At 51.9% G+C, this 17,951-nt stretch overlaps 1 protein-coding gene across 3 annotated transcripts in view; it reads right to left on the bottom strand.

Annotated features, from left to right (window-relative positions):
• Nucleotides 1-502: 502 nt before the first annotated feature.
• Nucleotides 503-17,951, bottom strand: part of WDTC1 (WD and tetratricopeptide repeats 1) — a 70,590-nt gene continuing 53,141 nt past the window's right edge. The window contains exons 6-16 of one of the 3 annotated variants that reach the window (XM_044237534.1): nt 17,346-17,533; nt 14,681-14,863; nt 13,844-13,938; nt 13,321-13,436; nt 11,852-11,927; nt 11,142-11,247; nt 9,823-9,996; nt 6,580-6,815; nt 4,974-5,154; nt 3,893-4,085; nt 503-2,499 (exon numbers count right to left, since the gene is read on the bottom strand). In XM_044237534.1, the coding sequence (XP_044093469.1) occupies nt 2,302-2,499; nt 3,893-4,085; nt 4,974-5,154; nt 6,580-6,815; nt 9,823-9,996; nt 11,142-11,247; nt 11,852-11,927; nt 13,321-13,436; nt 13,844-13,938; nt 14,681-14,863; nt 17,346-17,533 (1,746 nt within the window). In that variant the 3' untranslated portion in view covers nt 503-2,301. Of the gene's footprint in view, nt 2,500-3,892; nt 4,086-4,973; nt 5,155-6,579; nt 6,816-9,822; nt 9,997-11,141; nt 11,251-11,851; nt 11,928-13,320; nt 13,437-13,843; nt 13,939-14,680; nt 14,864-17,345; nt 17,534-17,951 lie in introns of all 3 variants that reach the window. The other 2 variants (XM_044237533.1, XM_044237535.1) reach the window with 2 other exon arrangements.

Here is a 17,951-nt window from a genome sequence, read left to right as displayed (position 1 = left end):
CCTCTAATCCAGGGCACATCACATTGTGAAATCCGTTTAGTGGGTTATGGCCAGCCTTCTTTTGCCTTAGTAAAACAGAATGGTCACTAGAACACACTGCATGTAGCAACGGTAAACATTATTGTGTAGAGCTTATGTTCATTATATACACACAAATAAGCATGGGTATCTTGGATCACAATGTAGAATGTGTATTTCTTGTTTGGGTTGATTTTAGAAGTTTGAAAAGCCACTAAGACTTCAACCTCATTTTAGAGATGAGAAAACAGCTTGGAGAGTGAAAGCTGATTATTGCAATTCACAGCCACCGGGGCCAGGCGCTGCTGCACTCAGCCTCGCTGTGCTGGGAGGCCACTGCTCACAGGGATCCTCCAAGGCAGGCCTCATTCTACCCAGCAGAGGTGTGGTTACTCAAAGTCACATAGCTACAGCGGTGAGGATCAGGTACCCTCACTTTGGTTCCAAGACCCATTTGCACCCCACAAATGCCAGCAGCCACACCTAGAACAAAATGGTTTTAATCAATTGCGTCACCCTCACTCTCCTGGGAGCGGAGCAACAAAAAGGCTCGGCTCCTGCCCCCAGAGGACAGTAAGGCTTATGTGTCTCTCCACACTGCAGGGCCCAGGCTGGGCAGGTGTGGGGGCGGGGGGGTACAGATGGGGGACACAGGATGGGCGGGCAGGAGGCAGAGAGGAAATGGCAGGTGGCTCGAACACAGGAAAGCAAAAGGGGCCCCTGCTGGTCCTTGGGCCCCAGGGCCCAGCCCCAGTACTCCTGCTTTCCCCTCCCTGGCTCGAGAAAGGTCATGGAGAAGAGACAGGGGAGCAAGTCCCAGCAGCAGGAAAAGCAGCAGCAGCTGTTTCCTTCACCAATAAATATACTTCATTACCAAGCTAGAAGAGGGGGTGGGAGAGGGACTGGGTGGGGAGGAGGGGGGAGAAGCTGCCACCTGTGTTGCTGGGATTAAAGCAATGACGAGATGGTGCCAGACCCCCCACCACTATCCTCACCCCCCCTGCCTTCTTAAAACTGTGAAAAAGCTTTTAACGTGGCCCTCCTGTCTCCAGGGCTGCTCGGAAGCCTGACTGAGAGGAGGCACCTGGCAGAGACCAGGCGGAGGGAGGGAAGGACGGAGGGAGGGAAGAAGGGAGGCTGCTGCTCCCCAGAGGCTGCAGCTGGAGGGCTGGAGCCAAGTAAGCACTGAGGGGAGAAGGAGGGAGAAGGGGAGGAGGCTGAGCAACTGTCAGGAGAGGCTCCCAGCTGAGAGCCAAGGGGGCAGAGAGCGGCTTGGTGAGTGGTGGGGTGACTGCTGTCCAGTGTTAAGCTTGGGGCTGCTGAGGAGGGAGGGGGCCAAGTTAGGGATTTTCCCATCTGAGTGGCTCAGGAGACCCACCCCCCTCCCCCCAGAGCAGCAGGGGGACAGAGAAAAGCCATCACTTCTTTGGTCTTTGTGGCGGCTCAGCATGTGGGGTGGGAGGAAGGGCAGAAAGGGCCCTTAGCAGGGAGCGCCACCTCAGCAGAGTGGGCCTGGCTGGGAGCTCTGGCAGAAAGGTCACAGTGAGGCCAAGGAGCCCCCAGAAAGGGGAGTGGGAGTGGTCATAGTGCAGTGCAGAAGGCTATGGCGTGTTGCCCCACCCTCTGCCAGGGCCCTTGGGAAAGGCTAAGCCCCCGGAGGTGGCCAGTGAGCGCAGGCGCAGGGTCTGGAGCCAGCACTGGGAGAAGGGAGAGGACACTCTCCTGCCCAGGCAGGGGCCTGGCCTTGCCTACTGCAGGACTCCCACCTTCCTTCGGCTTCCACCCTGACATGGTGGCTCTGGAGGGAGGGTGGGACCCCATCCTTTTTCAGAACCTTCCCTGAAGCCACAGAGGAGCTAGCCTTGCCCGTAGGAGCAAGAGTGGCAACAGGTCAAGGCTAGCCCTTACGGACTGGAATTCCACTCCCCTTCCTGCCGCCAACTGAAGTGTAGGGCAGTCCTTGAAGACAGCTTTGGCCCTTGCCTCCCAACCTGAGGCAGGCCAGAGCCCTCCAGGGACATGGGAGGTGGGTGGTGTCTGGAGGGGCTTCCCCTCCTGCTCTTCTGCTCAGAGCTGAGGCCAGTCAAAGGGCAATCTGCCCCAAAGTCTGAAAGCCAGCGAGTTGTAGCAACCCCCCACCCCCAATGCCAAACTAACAAACAAAACAGGGAAATGAAAAAAATGGGGGGGGGGGAAGACAAACCAAAACAGAACCCCCTGACCTCCTGCCCATGGTGGAGGGTCCAGCCAGTAGCAGGGGCCGGGGACCAGAGCTTGGAGGGTCTAGCTGGGCCGGCACTGAACCTGGCCCTCGGAGCTGTCCTCGTCATCAGAGGCCCCCGCGCCCCCACTGCTCAGGCCTGTGATCCGGTAGCCCATGTTGAGCAGCATCACCTCCAGTGGGTCGGCGTTCATGCGCCGCTGGTTGGCCTGGGAAGCACCCTCCATGTCCTCCACAACTCGGCCTGTGAGGTCTTCGCTCTGTGGGGAAGGCACACAGCACCGGGAGAGAAGTGTGTGAGGGAGGTTGGCAAACACACACACACACACACACACACACGTGGAGCGGTATACATAGAGGTGGCTGGACACACCAAGAGATGTACGTGGGGCTGTACGTATACTCCTATGTAGATGCGGATGCAGGTAACCCACATATGGGGATACGTACAGGACACGTGCTCACCAGGATACAGATATGAGGGAGACACGCCACGTGGGGTTATACATACGAGGCCCATCTGGTAGTACACACTGGAAGGGGACACAATACACTGAGATATATATGGAGGTGCCCATGCTGGGATACACACCGAGGGGGGGGCATACCCCTATTGGGGTACATATTGGCGGGGCCCCATACAGGAAATGGTGGGGCTTACCACATGGGGTTACACACATGGGGGGCCCATACATGGATATATGTGGGAGGACTCGCACCAGGGTCTGCTGGGCACACCTACTAGATACCCAGGGCAGGAGGAACAGCCAACACCCCCCGTCCTACTCTTCTGTCATCACTCCCAACAACCCTTCCTTTATCCTCCTTTTTCCCTCCCCTCATGGGAGAGGCCTGTAGGGTTCTCTTTAAAATTCACAGTAAATTGCCTCTGTAATTAGATACACCACTTGACTTCTGTTTTGCTGGCTAGAAAGGGGAGGGAAGTGGGGCAGAGGGCAGGGGAGGCCTCAGGCCAGCCTGCTTGGCTACCCACCCTGGGAGTAGAGGGGACCACATCCTCCTAAGTGTCCCTGTGGACTGGACACTTCACAGGCATCACTTCTTTATCCTTAAAGCAACCTTTTAAGGTGGTGGTGTCATACCCATTCCAATGTACAGATAAAAACCTGGGCCAGAGATGGTTAAGTCCCTTAGGCAGTGAGTGAAGGGACCAGGATTCAAACTTAGGCTCGCCAAGATTCCGAAGCCTGCATACTTCCCATGTAACCAAGGGACTGGCTTTTGTCCAGCTTCTGGGGGACACAACACAGTGGTATATGAGGTCCCTAGGGAGCCCCTGTTCTCATGAAGTGGTACTGGGGCTGCTCCAGTTCCCTCCCGGCCTCCTGCAGCCTGTCCTTGGTTACTGTTTCCTGTATGGGAGTCTCATCCCCTCAGCTTGCTCAGGGATGTGCCTCGAGAAGGCAGGTGCCTACTCTTCCCCCCGGAACTGCCTACTGCGTTTGGAATTGGTAGCTCCCACCTTGACATAGTGCTGGGCCCTCAGGTAGGAGTTCACTCATCCCAGGGGCTTCCATCTCTGGATGACTCATTTCTTTCCCCAATCTTCCCAGGCCCAGCCGGAGGCCTTGCACAGGATCCAGCCCAACCTTTGTCCCTGTCCAGTTTTGGCCATTTTCTCCACACCCTCACCTCTGGCCGGGGGTTCCAGAGCCGCACAACAGGGTCAATGCCGCTGGTGGCCAGGAAGCAGTAGCTGGGGTGTGGCTGCAGGCAGTTGACGATGGACTCATCTCCTTGGAGCACGCGGACCAGGTTGGTGGTCTCCTTTTCCCAGATGAAGAAGGAGCCATCGTCAGAGCCACTGACGATGTACTGAGCGTTGCTGGCAGAGGGGCAAAGGGCAGGGAGGTCAGGTGGGGTACTGCCCTACAGCCTCAAGTAGAGGCTGTATGGCTTACGGCAAGGGGAGCAGGGAACTCTGGGGTCTTCACTTGACTCAGAACTCCCACACTCGGCAATCCTCTCCATACTGCACAGCCTTAGTCGCTGTCCAGCTATTAAGCTTAAGATCAGGGACTGCTTGGGTGCCTCCAAGATATTCTCCCTCAACACATGTTATAAGCTCCCTGGGTGCGGGATCAATCCTGCATCTCTTCGATCTCTGGGAACACTCTTGTCGAAGCCTTCCCCAGCAGTCCTCGCTTCCCGGGTCCACAACCCCCTTACACACCACTGACACTTAGAGGGGACCTTGATGGAGAGACTCTCAACACTCAAGGGTTTCACTTACCCCAAGAAGGTATACCATATACAATGGAGGGTTGGGGGTGGCGGGGTCTGAGACATGGGCTATGTCCCTCAGTACCAGGGGCACAGTTCTGAGAACACAAGTGTGCTAAGACTGCCAGCTTTTGAGGGCTCTGGCCTTATACCCCAGCAGAGGGAAGCTCCAAGCATCCACATCAAGACCAAGCTCTGGCACATGGAGACAGAGGGAGAGGAGGCAGGGGATAAAGGCAGAGTCCAGACCCCATGCTGGATGCTCTGTGGATTACCTCACAAATCCTCATTATGGCCCCATGAGTGGGGATGGCTTGTTTCATTTTATAGATGAAGAGACAGGCCCACAGAGGTGAAGCCATTTGGTCAAGGATACAGAGGCAGAACTGGGATTTGAGACTTTTCTGAAAGCATTATGCCCCCACAACCCCCCAGTCTCCTGCTGCCGAACTGCCCAGGCTGTGCCCTCCTCCTCTTCAGGGCCTCGGACCTGCCAAAGAAATTGGCCTCCTTGATATCCGTGGTGGTGTTGCAGTGGCCGCAGTAGCGGAACTGGTAGTCGTAGCTTCGCTCCCGCAACACCATTTCATCCTCTGAGATGGAGTCCTTGCGGCTCGTACTGCGGAGGCGGACAGGGCCGCCGCTGCCACCGCCGGCTCCCTTCTTCTCCTCTAGGGTCAGAGAGCAAGGAAAGGTGAGACCTGTCCTTATTTTTCCTCCCCTACCTTGTCTCTACCCCGGCCCTGTTTTCAGCTCAAGTGCTGACAATGTAGGGCTATCTGCCTCTACCCCTACCCTCGAAAGCTGAGAATGACTGTGAGGAAGAAGCGTTTTTGTACCTAAGCCTTGAGGATATTCAAGAGGGGACTTTGGATGCTAGAAGGGCCTTTGCTCAGGTCCCAGAACAATGTCTGGAAGCCCCAAGGATGCACAGGCCCACAGTCTGTTTCTGTGGAGATAAGAGACAGGGAGGAGAAGGTGAAGCACTACTGAGAGACTTGAAAGGGTAATTTTTCTAAGTAGACCTACAGCTCTGAAAGGAGTAAAGTCTAAGCCCTTTCCTCACTGGAAGATGAGTTATAGATCCCAAATGAGGCACTGATCAGTTCAGTGCCTTGGGTAAAATCACAGTTTTCTCAGTGCCTTAAAAGTGCCTTGATTCTGCCTGCCTCAGGGCCTTTGCATGTGCTGGTTCCTAGGCCAGAAATCTTTACCTCCCACAGGTACACTTTTTATCTAGTTACCTCTTCTTCCCCATCCCTGAGATCTCAGATTAAATGTTTCCTCCTCTAGAACCCCAGCCTGACATTAAGCTCTGCCCCAGGCACCTGCACCGTATCAGCCCCCCATGGCACTCATCACATTGTTTCTCCTTCATTGCTCGGTTCCTTTGCTAGGGCTCTAAACTCCACGAATCCCAACTGACTTGTCCACAGCTGTACACCCACAACCCAGCACAGTGCCTAGCATGTGGTAGATGCTGGATAACTATTCAAACAATGCATCAGTCGCATGGTTAGTAAATTGCATAGGAGAGAGGTGAGGGTCCATGTCTTCATCACAAATACCCAGCTCACCCTCCAATGCTACTGAGCAGAGCTGGACAGGGCTTCAAATGAGCCCGTGGAGGCAAGGCCGTGGGGTCAGGGAGGCTGTGTGAGGCATTTCCACTGCCCTCCACTGCTGCCTCTGCTGCAATCAGCCAAACTGGAAGGAGTACAACCCCCCACTGCTGCCTCTTACTCAGATGCCCAATGGAACAGCTAAGACCCTGTCTCTGTGAGCCGGTGAGAAGGCCCAGCTAGAGCTATGCAGACTGGGCTCAGTTTCTTCCTGTCCTGAGTCCTAGGCATTAAGCCAGGTGCTTTAAACATACTATTGTTAATCCTCAAGAGAAACCCTAAATGGGAGGTGCTATCATTCCCCCTTTACAGTTGGGGAAACTGAGCCTCAAAGAGACCAAGTGAGTGTCCCAACCTCCATAATTTCTGAATCAGCCTAAGAATCCAGGCCTCTCTAATCTCAGAACCATGTCTTCTCCAGCATGTCACACAGGACCTCAAAGTAACAGCAACCCCTCCTCAGTGCCCACTCACCACCGTCATTTTTGGAGAAGAGGGCTGCCGTGATGTCGCGGCCCAATGCGTCACAAGCACTACTGTGGGCCTGCTCCGGGAACTTCCCTTTGAAGTCATCCAGGCACTCCAGGGCCTCAGCCACGTACTTGAGCTCAAAGAGGCAGCGGGCCAGGCGGAAGTGTGCCTTCAGGTGGCACGGGTTTAGGGAGATGGCCTTGAGGCAGTCTCTCAGGGCATCGTAGTGGTCACCATCCCTGGGAAGGCAGGGGAGTGTGGCTTAGAGGTAGGACCGTGTGGCAAGCAAGGAGTCCACCCAGTCTCCTTTGAGGTGGGCCACCTCAGCCCACCTCTGACAAATTTCAGGGCGAGGGTGCTTGTAAATGAAAAGAACCCTGGCTCAGCCCAGACCCCGCTCCCCAGGAGACAGAGTATGTTAAGGAGATGAGTCAGGAACCCTGAAGTCTTGGTGGGGGATGAAGGGATGGTGTGCGCGCACCAGGGTGCACGCATGTGTGAAAGAAAAAACAGTGTCAGGCTGCCCTCTGCTGGGCACAGAGTGCAACTGCGCACTGGCTCACCCCAGGCCCCTGCAGTTCTGCAGCAGAAGGCCTGGCATCTTGCCCACTTCAGGCTCCCCAAGCCCTCCTTCTCTCTTCCTCCAACTACCTCCTCAAATCCCCCCGGCTGGTCTTCAAAGCCCTGGCCAAGGCAGGGGGCCCTCAAGGACAGTTCGGCGGTCTGGGGAAGCCAGAAGTGCCAGGCTGGGGACTCAGGGTCTGACCAGCAGGCAGCAAGCCCTCAGCCAGGCCCCCCTCTGTCCTGGCTGACTGATCCACAGCAGCTGTGGCCTCTACCTCCCGGGGCTGAAGGATGGGGCCTGACAGACTGGCAGAGTCAGCTCTCTGGAAGCTGATGGCGAAGGGGGGTGTGCACGCCAGGAACTCCAAATCATCCCCACTCACTACCTTCAACCTCCCAAAGCATGGATGAAGGGAAATGGGGATGGTTTTCAGTTTTCGGGGGGACAGCAAGAAGGGAGGGGTCTTAAGGAAGTCCCCTGCTCTCCCACCCTGTGCCAGAATATAGGATACACTCCTCCAGTATCTCTCATCTGTTCCCACCTGTCGTTTATAGATCACACAGGTCACAGGACTTCTCCTTTAGTAGCCTTCCCGCCAGCCCCCTTTTCCCTGCTGGGCTGAAATGGGCCTAGGACCCAACTGTGACAAGCAGCATTCCCCAGAACTGATGCTCTTTCCACCAAGGCACAGGTCACAACCCTCCTGCACAGGGTCAAAGCAGGCCCAACAGGGGAAATGTCCTCCTACAGCACTCAGAGCGAGCATTCAGCCCTTGCAACAGCCATACTCAGATCGGGAACAAGTAGCTCACCAGCGTGGGAGCAGGCAGGGGACAGAGTGCTTTGAAGGCCTGGCCTGCGTCAGAACGACGGGCTGTGATGAAGGAGCAGGCACTGTTTGGAAACCCAATTACCACCTGCAAAGTGCCCCTCAGAGCTCCTGGAGAGAGCCAGACAGAAACCAACCAGGAGCCAGAGGGTGACAGCTCCCACTGCACCCAGGAGCAGATGGCAGCCCTGGAGAGACTGGCCTGGGACAGAATGCGACGTTCTGGGGTCACTGGCAGGTGTGTGGGGATGGGGAGAGTGGGCCGGCCCTAGGGTTCACCCATCCACCAGACTCACTGCCAGATCAATCTCCCTGAAAGGACAGCCCTCAGCACATCCCTCTCCTGCTCAGAACCCTTCAGTAGCTGCCCATCACCCCACTGAATCCAGGCCAAAACAGCCACCGCTCTGCATTCCAAGTCCTTCCCAGGCCGGCCCCAGGCTACCTCACAGACTCATCTCCTGCCAGTCCCTTCCAGAACTCTCTGCTCCAGCCAAATGGATTTGTTGTTCTGCAAACAAGCTCTTCAGTCAATCCCCCACCCCCACGCCTTTGTTCGCACGTCTCCCTGGGAATGTCCTTCCCCCAGAATCCCCTCCTCCTTTTCACTTCCTTGCCTAAGTCTGCCCACACTCAAAGCCCATCAGATACCTCATCTTCCTGACACTTCCCTGACCCCAGCTGAAGTGACTTAACTTTTCTTAGTGCCCACAGCCTTTTACTTGACCACGCAAAGACTCACTGCTTCCTGACTCTTTGACAATGAGAACCATGATCACGTCTTTGTCCTCTGCCCAGAAGCTGGGGACTCTGGAGCACAGGAACTCAAAGTGAAGAACTTTGTGTCCCTGGTATCTAGTGCATAGTAGGAGTTCAGAGAACATGTCAAGGGCTCTATCAGCCTCTCTTAGCAAGAATGCAAGAGTGAAACAGCTCTCAGTCTAAAGCCTGGATGAGGACACTGCATATTCTACCCAGCTCTTGGGACAGAGAGGCCAAACACCTCAGGATGGCTCCCAAACCATCACCTCCTCAGTCAGGTTACCATCTGAGTCTTTGGCAAACTCTTGACGCCTGAGCTAAGGCCAATGGGGTAGCATCTTCCCAAACCCCCATCTACCATCCTGTTAACTTGGGTGGGTTTCTTAAGCTTCCCTCTCTGGCCTGCCTTGTTGCAGCCAGACGATGGCACACCAGCTGGCCTGTCTGTCTGGGCAGAGCCGACGGATGCCAGACGGAGCAGAAATGGCTGTGGGCCCAGCTCTATCCATCTCCAGTCCTGGCCCCGACTGGGGGATGGGGCTTGCGTGCCTGCTGGTGCTGCAGGCAGAAGGGCTAGGAGCCCTGATGGTCTCCAAAGACAGCGGGTTCTTCAGGATATGGACCCCACCCCTTTACCACCAGCCCCTATGACCCAACATGACCCACAGCCAGCTTCAGATCTCTGGTATCTTGTTTGTGCTTAGTCTACGAGCATAGAAAAGCAAGCTCCAAGGTCAAGGAGCTGCAGAATCATTTCAGACAGATACCAAGTGAATTCACCAAATGCCTCTTTCCTATGTAGCAAGAATTCCACTGTTCCTTCATAGTCCCAATTCAAGGCACAATTATCCAACAGTTGGGATTAATCAATCTCTCAAGTCCTACTTATCCAGTGGCCACAACACTTTACAACAAAACACCACTACTTAACAAAACGATTTCACTGTGACCTTCCTTGGTGCTTGAGAATTCCTGACTTCCAGTCTGGAGATGGGGAGAAGCAGCCTGGGGCTAAGGAGCCCTAGGAGGCCTCAGCATCTTGGCTCCATCAGGCCCCCTGCCTTCATCCCCTGTCCTAAGGTCCGCTCACCACTTGCGCTTCATGTAGGCGGCAGCTCGGTTCCCGTAGAGCATGGCATTGTGAGGGGCCCTCTGCACGGCCTTGCTGTAAAGCTGAATGGCCTGGGTCCACTGCTGGCAGGCAAAGGCCTCGTTGGCTTGCTGTTTCACGCGCTCCAAGTATGGGGGCAGCTCTACCTGGGGACTACGGGGAAGGAGAGCCAAGTTAGGCCAGCCAAAGAAGGTCAGAGCAGCCTCTCAGGAAGTCTACAGCCTTGCCTGAGGGCCACCTGTTATTTTCTTGGTCCCTGGGATCTGCACTGTCATTTAGAAGAGGGGCGCACTTCCATTCTTGGTCTGGGTTACTGCAATAGGTAATGGGCAGAAGTCCCGATACTCTGAACCAGTGAAAAAACAAGAGGAACTGTCATGGACAGGTAAAAGGCAACTCTCTCTCTCTTTTTTAAAAATTAAACTCTAAGTAAACTCTATGTCCCCAACATGGGGCTCAAACTCATGACCCCAAGATCAAGAGCTGCATGTTCCACTGACTGAGCCAGGCAGGCACCCCAAAGGCGATTCAATTTGATTCTATTTATTAGAGAGAGTGCGAGTGTGTGTGAGCTTGCATGTGCGAGCGGGGAGTGGGCAGAGGGAGGAGAAGAGAATCTCAAGCCAACTTGTGCTGAGTGCGAAGTTTAACAGGGGGCTCAATTTCATGAGCCTGAGAGCATGACCTGAGCTGAAATCAAGAGCTGGGTGCCTAACTGGTTGAGCTACCCAGGTGCTCCCCAAAGGCAATTCTTAATCAAACTCCTGAGCATGATAATAGCTAACCACCCACCCCCACACTGAGCTGAACCTTGTGACCACCCAAGTTCCTCCCATGTATCTCTTTATAGAGACTTCTGTTTCTCTCAAAGTTTAGAGGCTTTGAACACCTCTATACGCAGCATTGGGCTTGGTAGTGAATAGAGGCCAAAAGATAGTATGGGACAAAGAAAAATACAATGGGGGAAGAATATCTATGTAGAACACCTTTAAGAGAGAGCTCAGTACTAAGAGACAGCTGATCCCCTGGTCCTGACCCAGCTATGGATACCAAGGGACTGGAGCTTCAGTCTGAGCATGACTGGAATCCTACCAGGTAGGAGCAGTATTGGAACCACTAGCCACATCCAGAAATACTCCATTACTCCATTATATCCCTTGCCCCAGTCCCCAGACTTGGAAGTATGTACCTGGATGGACGGTTTACAAAACATGCTCTTATATCCCTTCAATTATACTGTAAGGTACCATAAGGTGTAATTGGGACTGGAAGGGCTGGACAAGTCAGACTGGCCTCACCTGACATGTCCCCTACTCTCCGGCAGCCGGAAGCCATTGCTATGAAGGTGCAGGCCATTGGATACGCCGTTGGATACACCATTGGTGGACATCTTGCCGTTCTGAACTTCTGGCAGGGATGGGGAGAAAGAACAGCAACAACTCAGGAGGAGTTCCCCATTGCTCCTCAGCAGCCCTCCAGCTTCCATCACAGGATCTGATGGTTCCACTGTGGGCCATCCTCCTGGGGTGAGACCCCTTCCCAGAAAGCAAGTTTTGACGCAGGTAGGCAAGTGCATAAAGAAAAGCCTGTGCGCCCTCTGCTGGTTGGAGAGGGACACAGCTTTAACTTGGCATTACCCTTAGGTGGGATTTGGGGGGATGTGGGGTGGGCGGGGGTGTGTGTGTGTGGGGAGAACGGGACTTGTAGAGGTGCCTAAATCAACTGCAGGCCCCAGGAAAGAGTCAGTGAGGAGACTGACCCAGGATGAGAAAGGAAGGGCAACTAGTTGAGGTCCTTAAGAGACAAGCCACGGAAAGTGCTTTTTCAGAGGGAAGGTATCTCTGACCTACCGTTCTCTTCCTTCTTACTATACACAGAGTGTTCTTTCAGAGAATCGAGTCCTTTTGGGGCACAGCCACAGCACAAGGGAAGGGGCAGCTTTCTCAGCAGAAGTGGCAAACGCTCAAGCTCCCCAGCAGAGATAACCCTACCCCAAGAGAGAACTTACCCCCTGAGGAGTGGCATTTTCTAGGCAAGAGAAAGGTGTACGGCCGCTGCTTGTAAGTCAGGTCAAACAAATAGACCTAGGGTGGAAGGGTCAAGAAAAGAGATGGAGGCTGTGAGGTAAGAAAGTGGCCGGCCAGAAGCAAGGCCTTGGTGGCTTGATGGCTCTCAGGAACACAGTGAGTACTGAGTAGGGAGCCATCCAGCAAGGCCAGGAGGTGTTCTACGGAACAAACCTCACACAGGAACATCTTCCCAGTTCCCAGTCCCGAGGGTGGACTGCTTAAAACACCGCCATTAATTAGAATCACGTGTTTAAGTTTGAAAGGTCCTCAGAGGTTACAAAGCCAAATTTCTCATTTTATAGATGGGAAAACTGAAACCTCAGAGAAGGGAAGCAATTTGCCCAAAGCATCATTGCTATTTACTTCTCTCAGTGAACATAAAATTATTATTATTTAATGTTTTTTCAATTCTTACTTTGCTTTAGGAACTTGGCTAAATGTTTTATAGGACTTACCTCATTTCATCCTAGAAACCACCTCATAAAGAAGTACTATTATTTTTTTAGTACAGTTTTTAGTTATCTCTATACACAACATAGGACTCTGAACTCACAGCCCCAGGGATCAAGAGTTGCATGCTCTTCTGACAGAGTCAGCCAAGTCAGCCCAAGAAGTACTATTATTATCAACCCCTTTACAGACAAAGAAATATGGGCTGAGCCTTTATTTACCCACGGCCATAAAAGTAGTATGTGGCACAGCCAAGACCCAAAACCAAGTCTGTCTGGCTCTAAGCCACTCTGCTACACTGCATCACTATTCATCCTAATGCTACCTTCAGGCCAGGTGATGGCCCAGCAATCTGAAGCCAGGACCAGTTCTCCATTCCAGTCCTCTGCTACATAGTCCACCTTGCCTTGTTCATCAGCTGCTTCACCTGCCATGTCTCCTGTCAACCTGGGCTGGATCATATTTCACCTCTGTCTCCTTCATGTTTATAATGATGCTAGTCCCAGAGTAAGTGCTCAGTGAGTGTAGAATAAATGGATTTAAGCAAGGCTTACTAAATATCCTGACCGAGAACATGCAAAGAGAAAGGTTAGTAGCCTGCCATTACCAAGGAACACTCCTACAGGCTGACTCAGCCCCAGGGTTTCCTCCTAGGAAAATGGAGGATGAGGAAATCGAGGCTCAGAAGAATGAAGACCCTCACAGTTCAAACTCCCAGTACACAGAAGGCCAGCATTTGAAGACCGGTCTGTCAGTTCTAATGCTTCAGAAAAAGCCAAGGCCAGGGCACCTCTCTGGGAATTCCAGTGATGCCAGGTTGCTCCTACATTTCACTGTGAAGTAATTTACAATAAGGCTGTTGCCTGTCTGCCTCATGGCACTGGAAGTGAGGTGTTAAGCCCTGGCTGCTGACTGTAGGGTGAAGGAGGGCAGAGCTACCTCGGGCAGCCAGACATACCTGCTCCCCTCCCATGTTGACCAGCAGCTCTGTGCCATTGGGGCTGAAGGTCACATAGGTGGCGACCAACACTCTCAGACGGTTGTTGTAATCAGGCAGCTTCACAGGCAGGTGACCTGTGGGGAGAAGCTCAGTTACCCTAATGTGAAGCTCCCCATCTTCCCCCAGAGGGGCAGGGAGTTGTGTGAAGTCAATCATATCAATAATGGTAGCAATTACCTTCATCATAAAAGCAGCTGCAAGTGTTGAGCACTCACTATATGCACTAGGCTAACTGCTTTATATACTTTATTTCATTTCATCATTACGATGCCATTTTATGGAAAAGGAATTAAGACTCATCAAGGGTAAATACTTTGCCAAAGGTCACAGGATGGCTGGTCAGTGGCAGTCAGGATGAAAGCCCACATCTGCCTTACTCTAAAACTCTTTCTCTTGACCACCATGCCATGCTATCTCCCTGCACCACCCCAGAGTCAGCACCCAGCCAAGAATGTGGGGCCAGGGCTGGACTGAGCCCTACCTGCTACGTAATACTGGGCGGCACCATCCGGAAGGGGCTTCTGCCGGTCACAGAAGGTGTGGACACCTGCCGAAGGGCTCTGCTTCATGCTCTTCCTGGTGGGAAGGCAAACCATATAGGTTATAACCCCTAGCACTACCCTTGGCTAGTCGAGATCACACTCCCTAGAGGAAAACCTAAATTTTTACTTCTGAAAGGAGATACCTTTCTTCCTTACCTGAACAACCCCAAAGTTTCACCAATTAGACAGCCATGGCCGTACACATTACAGTGCTTTACAAGTAGGTCCTATCCATTGTCTTGGTCCTCATGACCACCCTATTATTCTCATTTTACAGATGATGGAGTTAAGGTTCAAGGTCCACTCCATGTCACGTAGTGTATGAGGAGCAGCAGTGGTCGCCCAAACCCACAAATGAAAGTCTAGCAGGCCAGACACCCCTGTGCCTGTCCCAGGAGTTGACTGAAAACCCAGGCTGGCAGAGCTGCTCAGGTCTGCAACTTAGGTGGAGGTTCTGAGTATATTATACATTTGTTTAAAAAATAATAAAATTAAATGTACAAAAAAGAATTACATGTATAAGATTATAACTCTGCACGAATACTCATAGTAAGAGAACAAGTGAAAATATTATACACAGTGATTTGTTTCAGGTGGTGGATTATGGGTAGTTTTTTCATTATATTTTCCATATTTTACAAAATAAACATGGATTACATTTTTTCAAAAATCACAAGAATTTAAAGACCCATCTTAGAAAGAAGAGGGCATGGCAATGAGGGAAAGGGGCAGCAGGTTCCCAGGGACCTGGCCATGGGAGGCCGAGCTATTCATACCTGTGGTTATGAATCATGCGAATGTCATAGAGCCTCACAAAGGGCCCACTGGCCCCTACTGCCAGGCAGTTGTTGTCCTGGGGGTTGACGGTGAGGCACTTGGCCTCCACCAGCTGGCCACAGTACTCTGTCAGGTCAATCAGCACCTCCGAGTGTTTGCTGTTCTCCCGAAGGTCATACTGGCTGTGAGAGAGGACAGCGTTAGGGGATGGGGGTTGGGTCCTCCTGTGAGGTAGGGGAGAAGCTAAGGCCTTGTTATACAGAGGGACTGAGAGCAGCTCTGACCTGTTCCTAAATAATAAGAAGGTCAAAAACCACTATTTTTTTTTTTGAAAGATTTTATTTTTTAAGTACTCTTTACACCCAGTGTGGGGCTTGAACTCAGGACCCTGAGATCAAGAGTAGAATGCTCCTCTGACTTAGCCAGCCAGGCGTCCTGAAAAACCATTCCCATTTCCCCAGTGGTCACGATGGGCCAGGCACCTGAAATAGGCTTCTCATATAATCTGTTTTATTCTTTATGTAACTATTTACGGTAAATACTACTGTAATGTTTTTTGTTTGTCTTTTATAGGTGTCAGTGATATTACTATTTAGTACTATTACTAGTAATTACTAAAAATGAGAAACTGCTTTGTGTCCACTGCTATCTGTAAATGTTGCACATGGATTATCTCATTAAATCCTCATGCCATTCCCAGGTACCATTACAACACTGAGGCCGAAGGCAGCTGAACAGCCTGTCTGGGATGACACTGCCAGTAAATGTGAAGCTGGGAAAATAGTGCAGAGCTGGGGAGACAGCCTTTAACCACCTGGCTCCGCTCCTTAACTCTACTTTTAATCTAATTTCTTACAGGAAACAAAGAAGTATGGAGGGGACTGAAAGGAGAATCTAGAGGTCACCTACTTAGCATCAAGACAAGCCTGAGTCCCACTCAGGAGGTTAAAGGTCATGTCAGACATCCCCAGCAGCAGCACTCCCCCTTACGGCAGTTTGGAGGACTGCTGTGCTGCCACTACACAGGCACAGAGAATGGGGAGGATGTGCCCCATGTGCTCACCCACCTCCTGCCTAGACACTGGCAATAATCTCCACCCTGTCCGCCTCACCTTTCTATGCCCACCTCATCAGATTGCTCTTCCTAAAATACTGTTTTTGTTATATCACTCTCCTGCTCAAAAACCTGAGGGGATTCCTCAATACTTCTAGCTTACTGTTAGTAAACATTGACCAAACTTATCAGTCTGGTTTCTAAGACCCAATTTCAAGCTAACATTGTCCCTCAGCTTTCTAACTGCGCCGATGACAACTATCCTCCATGTGGCTATCTTACCCCTGCCTCCACGAACTCTGCTCAAGTTGGGGAGTCCACTCAGCTTTTCCTTGCCCATCCAAATCCTGCCTATTCTGCAAGGTCCAGTGTATGCTCCCCTTCTGCTAGGACACTTTCACTGACTGTACCTTTGCCTAAGTGCCACTCAGGCTCTGACTCTAGGTGCTTTGCCTATCCCTGCTGCCCTGGCACAGTCTGGTTAGTGAGGTTCAACAAGGGGAACACAGAATTGTACCTGCCACTGACCAAAGTGCTTTTTGTCTTCCAAGTACTCTCCTAAGGTTTTATAGGCACTATCTTGATTTTAATGCTCAGGCCAAGGGAGATATTATGATAATTTCCATTATAGATGATGAAACTGAGATTCAGGGGTAAAGTGACTTGCCCCAAATACTGAGTGACAGAGGTAGGACTTGATCCCAGGTCTGTCTGACATCAGTGCCCTGTTTCTAACTGCTGTTTTATATTTTATAGTTCATGCGATCTAGATCTCTCTTCTTTTGTAACGGGGAAGAGGGTATAAAGTCCTACAAGATCTCAAGGGAGACATTAAATCAGGTTGGAGAGACAAGGAAAAAGTTCTAAAGTCACCTCTGAAGAAAGGAGTTAAAGGGCAATGAGACCATTTTAGGATGAAGGAAAGTAGAAGCAAAGTTGTCATAACCTAGGCCACTGGGAAGGGGGAAAGCCCACGTGACCATTTCTGGCTCGCTATCCCTTTCTCACACATATGCCCACTGATCAACTCTTTGAGAGAATGTATCAAGCACCTCTACGTACTAGGCACAGTGCTGGGCTCCGGGAACAAAACCAGGGATGAGAGAGAGATGGAGACGCTCTGGCAGCTCACTGTTCAGTGAGTGATACAGACAAAAAGATAAACCAATGAGTAAATAAAATTAAAGAACTACAGATAGTGATTGGAGTTAGAGAGGATACAATTAGTGTGCTGAGACAGAATGATTGGGGCGGTGTCCTACTTCTGAGGAGGTGATCCTTACGGTGATCTCAGGGCGAGGAAGAGTCAAATAAGGAAGAACTGGGGACAGAGAAAACTAGGTGGAGGGAACACCAAGTGTGAAAGTCCAGAGGAGGCTGACTGCTGGGTGACAGTAGGCCTGCAGGCCTGGATATAGTGGATATAGGACAAGCAATGTTGCCAGTTTTATATTCACAGAAAAGTGCCCTGGGCAGACATAGGAGGCTGAACTCTGCTGACAGGAAGGAACCAGGCCTATGGAAGGAAGCGGTGGGGCGGATGGGATGGGGAGCCAACATGCAGGGGGAGCAGGGGAGGCACAAGCCCCACTCCATGCTCAGGCCCTTACCGGATAAGCCCGTCCTCAGCAGCACTCCAGAAAGTGTTGGGCCACATGGGCGCTGTGGCGATGCGTTTCACCCGGTTTGTATGGTCTCCAAACATGTGGATCGTTTCCTTTACTGTCAGGTCGTGGACATGCACTTTGGAGTCGGCTGCCCCCGTGATCAAGATGCGGTCCCCAGCGTGAGGCAGGAACTGCTCCAGAGAGATCGAAGAAGAGATTGGCAGGCAGTGTGGGTCGGGCTGGCCAGGAAAGAAGACTAGCCTGGATGTTAGCACCCTCTTTCCTTCATTTTGGGTAAGAAAATGAGCCCATCCAAGACACTCCACTAAGGAAACTGCATCAAGCATCAGCCCACAGGCCCAAAGGTAAAAATTGGGACATATGCCTTTTCTTCGGTGGAATAGTCCTGACTTATGCCAAACTGAACTACCTAAGAAAGCCTTTTCCTCTGACCCTTCCCCAGGTAAGAGCTGAGCAGGTGACAGTCACAGTTGTTACCATTTACTAAGTATTTACCATGTGCCAGACACCTGGGCAGGTTCCTTATCTTATCAATATTTTAAATAACCCACTTAAAATTGAGGTTCAGCACTAACACTGAGTTAACTC

Source organism: Neovison vison, chromosome 2 (genome assembly GCF_020171115.1).
Source record: "Neovison vison isolate M4711 chromosome 2, ASM_NN_V1, whole genome shotgun sequence".
In the NCBI taxonomy this organism is placed as follows: domain Eukaryota; kingdom Metazoa; phylum Chordata; class Mammalia; order Carnivora; family Mustelidae; genus Neogale; species Neogale vison.
Note: the sequence above shows the minus strand (reverse complement) of the source record. Positions and strands in the feature narration are given on the sequence as shown.